At 37.3% G+C, this 5907-nt stretch overlaps 1 protein-coding gene across 1 annotated transcript; it reads left to right on the plus strand.

Annotated features, from left to right (window-relative positions):
- LOC113337954 lies at window positions 1-3785 on the plus strand. Its single transcript, XM_026583487.1, has 4 exons — window positions 1-1032; window positions 1123-2531; window positions 2849-2948; window positions 3060-3785. Exons 1-4 carry the CDS (start codon window positions 1-3, stop codon window positions 3783-3785), a joined length of 3267 nt encoding a protein of 1088 aa, XP_026439272.1.
- The last annotated feature ends 2122 nt before the right edge of the window (window positions 3786-5907 follow it).

The raw sequence follows: 5907 nt of genomic DNA on the forward strand, positions 1-5907 counted from the left end.
ATGGACAAATCCTGGATGGATAAACATAGGTTGTCTCCAGAATATGAACAAGGTGTTGAGAAATTCTTGAGATATGCCATCGATCATATTCGTGACAGTATGGATACTGATGAGATAGATGATGAAATTGAGATATTATGTCCGTGTAGGGAATGCATGCACACTGGTTCTCTGCCAGTGCATAAAGTGAGAATTCACCTGTATGTTAGTGGTATCAATCGAAACTACAAGAATTGGATTTGGCATGGGGAAGAGGTTACTGCTAATTCTAGGTCGTGTACTTCACATGACGATTTCCAATATGCGCATGGTGACGATGAGGATGAAATGGAGCTACCTGAAGATGCTGCAGCAGCAATAGATATGGTTCAGGCTGCACATGAAGAGTTCACAGGGGATCCATGTAGTTTCCAAAAGTTGATTGAAGATGCAGAAAAACCACTTTACCCAAGTTGTTCTTCGCATACAAAGGTATCGACATTGATTAGGCTATTCAACATAAAAGCAAAAGGTGGTTGGTCCGATAAGAGCTTCACAGAATTACTCCGTGAAGTTAAAAGCATGCTCCCACCAAATAACGAGTTGCCTGAGTCTATGTACGAAGCTAAGAAAACTCTTAATGCATTAGGGATGGAATATGAGAAAATACATGCATGTCCCAATGATTGCCTGCTTTTCAAAAAGGATTATAAAGATGATAATACTTGCCGGACCTGCGGAGCTTCTAGATGGAAGAAGGCGCCATCTGGTACGAGTAAAGGGGTGCCTGAGAAAGTGATGTGGTATTTTTCACCTATTACTAGATTTCGAAGGATGTTTCGGTCACCAAAGACATCAAAACACCTGATATATCATAGCCTCCCAAGAGTTGAAGATGGTAAACTTCGTCATCCAGTCGACTCCCCGACATGGAAACTAGTTGACAATAAATGGCCAGAGTTCGCTAAAGAACCACGAAATCTGAGGTTAGCTCTTTCTACAGATGGGTTCAATCCAAATAGTTCTGTTGGTGGCAATTATAGTTGTTGGCCGGTAATGTTGGCTATTTTTAACTTTCCACTGAAATTGTGCATGAAAAGGAAATTTATTATGCTGACGATGTTGATATCTGGTCCTAAACAGCCCGGAAACGATATAGATGTTTATTTGGCCCCTCTTATAGAGGATCTACATAAATTATGGGATGAAGGTGTGGAAGTTTATGATGCCTACAAGGAGGAGAACTTCAATCTCAAAGCTGTACTTCTTTGGACGATCAGTGACTTCCCCGCATATGCTAATCTTTCGGGTTGCCCTAAAGGAGGATATAATGCTTGTCCAATTTGTGCTGAACGTACTTCTTCCATCAGGCTCAAATACTCCGGGAAAAATGTTTATCAAAGTCATAGGAAATTTCTTCCCAGAAAACACAAGTTTAGATTGGATAAAAAGGCTTTTGATGGTCAGCAAGAGTTAGGTACAGCTCCAAAACCTTACGACGGTGAAGAAGTTCTTAGGCAGGTTGAAGGCATTCAGAACGTATGGGGTAAGACAACGAAATCTAAACCCGTCTATTGGAAGAAGAAGTCAATTTTCTTTGAACTAGCATACTGGAAGTACCTGCTTGTCCGACATTGTCTAGATGTCATGCACACGGAGAAAAACATAGGAGAGAGTATTGTTGGGACGTTACTAAACGTACCTAAGAAAACAAAAGATGGTTATAATGCTCGAAAAGACCTTGAGGATTTAGGAATGAGGCCTGAATTGGCACCTAAAGAGAATGGAAAAAAGGCATACCTTCCACCGGCATGTTTCACATTGACAAAGAAGGAAAAGATTAAGCTCTGTAAAACATTGTCTGAATTGAAGGTCCCAAAAGGTTACTGTTCGAATTTTAAAAACCGGGTATCGATGATAGATTTAAAGTTGTACGGTCTAAAATCGCATGACTATCACATGCTTATGCAGCAATTTCTTCCGTTAGCTATAAGGTCCATTTTGCCTGAGCATGTGAGAAATGCTATGATCAGGTTATGTTTTTTTTTCAAGGAAATCTACTGCACTGAGGTTGATGTCATGCGCCTGACTCAAATACAAGAGGACTTGGTTGTTACCTTATGCTTATTGGAACAATATTTTCTCCCGTCTTTTTTTGACATCATGGTTCATTTAACTGTCCATTTGGTTCGGGAAGTTCAATTATGTGGGACGGTTTGCTTCCGATGGATGTATCCTTTTGAAAGGTTTATGAAGGTTTTGAAAGGCTATGTTCGAAATCGGAACCGTATAGAAGGTTCCATAGCTGAGGGTTATATTGCAGAAGAGGCGGTTGAGTTTTGCACTGAGTACTTCAAAAATGTTGTAACTATTGGTATTCCTATTGTTGGTACTGCAACAACGACCGAAAATTTTTGTGGCACGAGCCTTCTTTCTGACGGGAAGACATTATCAAAGAGCACATTTGCTGATCTTGATGTTAATGGACCAGTGATGCGGCAGGCACACCAAACTGTACTAAATAACACAGAAGTCGTGGAACCCTACTTTGAGTAAGAACTTGAATTCGCGAACTTATTGTTTTTGATTTCTGATAACAAGGTTTTTAAATAAACGCTTATTCGCCTTTCCTTATACATTATGTATTTAATTGGGTTTTCTTGGTTCATTGGAAGGATCTTGAGTCAATTTTTTTTGTAGGACATAAATCTAGCCTGACAAGTTTGTTTGTCGTGTGAAGTTTAAACAAACATTTCTACCAGTATTAGAAACATGTTTACTGTTTAAGAATTTGAAACCATTTGTGCACCTCTTTTTCCTAGTAAGCGAAATGTGTTCACTGTCTATGATATACACATTCACATTTCAGGTTACACATGTCTTATTTGAAGGAAAAATTTCCACATGAAACAGAAAAATGGCTGGAGAAACAGCATTGTCAAACATTCCAAGATTGGTTACATGAAAAAGTAAGAATGCTCTTCATTTTTCGTATTATGAAAAAGTGTTTGCGGTGAATATCCATTGTGTTGTGAATTGGAGTGTTTACAGTGAATACTCATTGATCTGATAATTTACAGGTTGAAGAAGAACGAAAGGATCCTGATAATATTATATCTGAAGAATTGAGATGGATAGCATCTGGACCAAGTAGCCAAATACTGACAAATGAAGGATTCAAAGTAAATGGATGCCGATATCACACAAAGGCTCGAGATGATATAAGAGTTACCCAAAACAGTGGAGTATGCTTAGTGGACACAGAAGACAACAGTTACTACGGTGTGATCAAGGAGATATGGGTTCTTGATTATCAAATGATAAGGGTACCCTTGTTCAAGTGTAACTGGGTGCAAAATCGGGCAATAAAGATAGATAAACTGGGATTCAGACGAGTTGAACTTGAGAGGTTAGGTCATAAAGCTGACCCCTTCATTATGGCTTCCCAAGCGAAACAAGTTTTCTATGTACAAGACCAAAGTTATTCTAATTGTTCGATTGTCATATCAACACGGGAAAGATATATAGATGAATGTGAGGTGGAAGAGTCACTGGCCTTAGAGGGTAATCCCAGTTTTGAAAATGTTGTTCCTGAGGAGGGTTCCTTCGACATAGGTGATGATTCTCAATATGCTTACATGCGTGATAACAATGACGGTATATGGATTGAATACATCTCCAAGGAAAAAAATAAAACACACGTGCAAGATGACAACCCGATGGACGAGGATGAATCATCGGATGATGACAGTTCCATGGACGACGGTTACAGTTCAATGGAAATTGAAGCAGATGATGATGACTGAATTTTTAAAGCATATATGTTTTCTCCCTCCAGAACATACTTGATTTTCTTTGCCTACTTTTTTTTTTTAATTTTGAGAGTATCATGGAAGCTACTATTGTTACAACACTTCATCAATAGACTTGGCATCTTCATTTCTGTTAGCATCTTTATCTATACTTTCTTGAAAATGAGCTCAACAATGGTGGGATAAAAGGGTGCAAGGTTTGTTACAAAGTTAAAAAACGACATTTATAAATCATGTAGGTATGTGATCGGTTAAAAATTGGACTTGTATTGTGTTTTGCATGTGTCAGGTAAATCTAGCTCAGTCAGTCTCTTCTGCCTTGCAAAAAAAAAAGTCAGTCTCTTCTTAAATCCTTGGAAACTCAGTCGGCCCCAAGGAAACTACATATTTATCTCGACTCTATCCAAACATAGAAGAGAGAATAAAATCTCGATGAGAACTATTTCTCCCACAAAATCTTTTCGTCACTCAAATTTTCCATTATATCCGGTCCCTAATGGCTATCTGTTTTGGTATTTTCATCGATATCTCTTATATAACAGAATCCCATATCATTTTGCGTTCCCGCCCACAATATCTTTCATTCCCGCCCACAAAATCTTTTAGTCTCTCAAATTTTCCATTATTTCCGGTGCCTATGGCTATCTGTTTTGGTATTTTCATCGATAATATCTCTTATATAACAGATCCCATATTCTTTTGCCCTATTCTTCTCTTCAGTCTTCACCATATCGATTTTTTTTTCATTTGTTGACTGCTTTGTATCGACCTCAACACCATTGCAGGTTTGCATATCAATCTGACCTTTTCAAATCATTATACTAAACTTTAGTTTATGAAATCTGTTTTGGTGCAAAACCTTAAAGTGGTTGTTTTCATGTAAGACTTTTTTCTGCTCTTTTGGTCTTAGGGATAATTTATACATTTTAGGTGTTTGTTAAAATGTGTATGAGAATTGAATGTTTATTTCTGCGATTGCATCTATTCAGAGTCATGTTGTATTTGACTATTGTCTATTTTAGTCGATATGTATAGTCTTTTATTTGGTCTATAATCCTTGTAATTGATTTCCGCTCTCTCTTCGTATATCTGCTTCCAGAAGTCTCTTCTTTTCTAGGAATGGATGCTTTGCAACTCCAACCTGGTAGCAGTCCGATGGGTAAAAAAATATTAGTTTATTTTTTATTTTCTTTCCTTCAGTTTGTCGCATAACTTTTATTTTTTTCTCATATGTGCCACTGTCATGCAATAAGTTTATATGTATAGTAGTGATTTAAGTATAGGTTTCTTTGCTATAGTTAAGAAGAAAAACACCCGGAGCGTTTCAAGGCTACCAACTCTGGTGAAAGATAATCCTGACAAACAAGATATACTTTTGAATGATCACGGTTTGCCTCGGGTGACGAAACAAGCAAAGCTCCTAGTTATATGGGCTTAATGGCGAGGATGCTTATCCCGATTCATATTGACTCGTGGAATTATGTTAACACTACACAGAAAGATGCATTGTGGGATTGTATTAAGGTATTATTGTGCATGAAACTCAAGTTTCGCGTGAACTTTATGTAATATTTTTCTTATATTGATATGTTGAAAATCTACATTTGTTATAGAGTCGATTCAATATTGAACCACACCTGAAAAAGACGATGTTGCAAAATTGCGGAAGTCTGTGGAGAACTTTTAAGTCCCGACTCACAAAAGACTATGCTTTCCATTCAAGGATGAACCTCAGATTCTTAAGAAGCCTCCCCAGTTGTACCCATATATCAAGCAACATCATTGGGACGCTTTTGTGAAAAGAAGATTATCTTCTGAATTTAAGGTGTTTTTATATGGATGTGAATTATTATTTATTTATATTTTTGTTATATTGGTTTCTCTTAACATAATATATGATTCTTTTGTGCAGGAGATCCATGATGAACAATCAGAGAAGCGATCTCTGAACATTTATGGCCACCGCACCGGCCGTGCCGGATACACAGGACTGGCGGAAAAATTAGTACGAAATTGTTTTAATTCTGTAATCATTTTATATAATTTATAACAAGCTATATTATATTAATGTCTGTCATCTCTTATATTTGAAATGACAGATAGACAGTGGTAAGTA

This window comes from Papaver somniferum, unplaced genomic scaffold (genome assembly GCF_003573695.1).
Source record: "Papaver somniferum cultivar HN1 unplaced genomic scaffold, ASM357369v1 unplaced-scaffold_18, whole genome shotgun sequence".
Classification (NCBI taxonomy): Eukaryota; Viridiplantae; Streptophyta; class Magnoliopsida; order Ranunculales; family Papaveraceae; genus Papaver; species Papaver somniferum.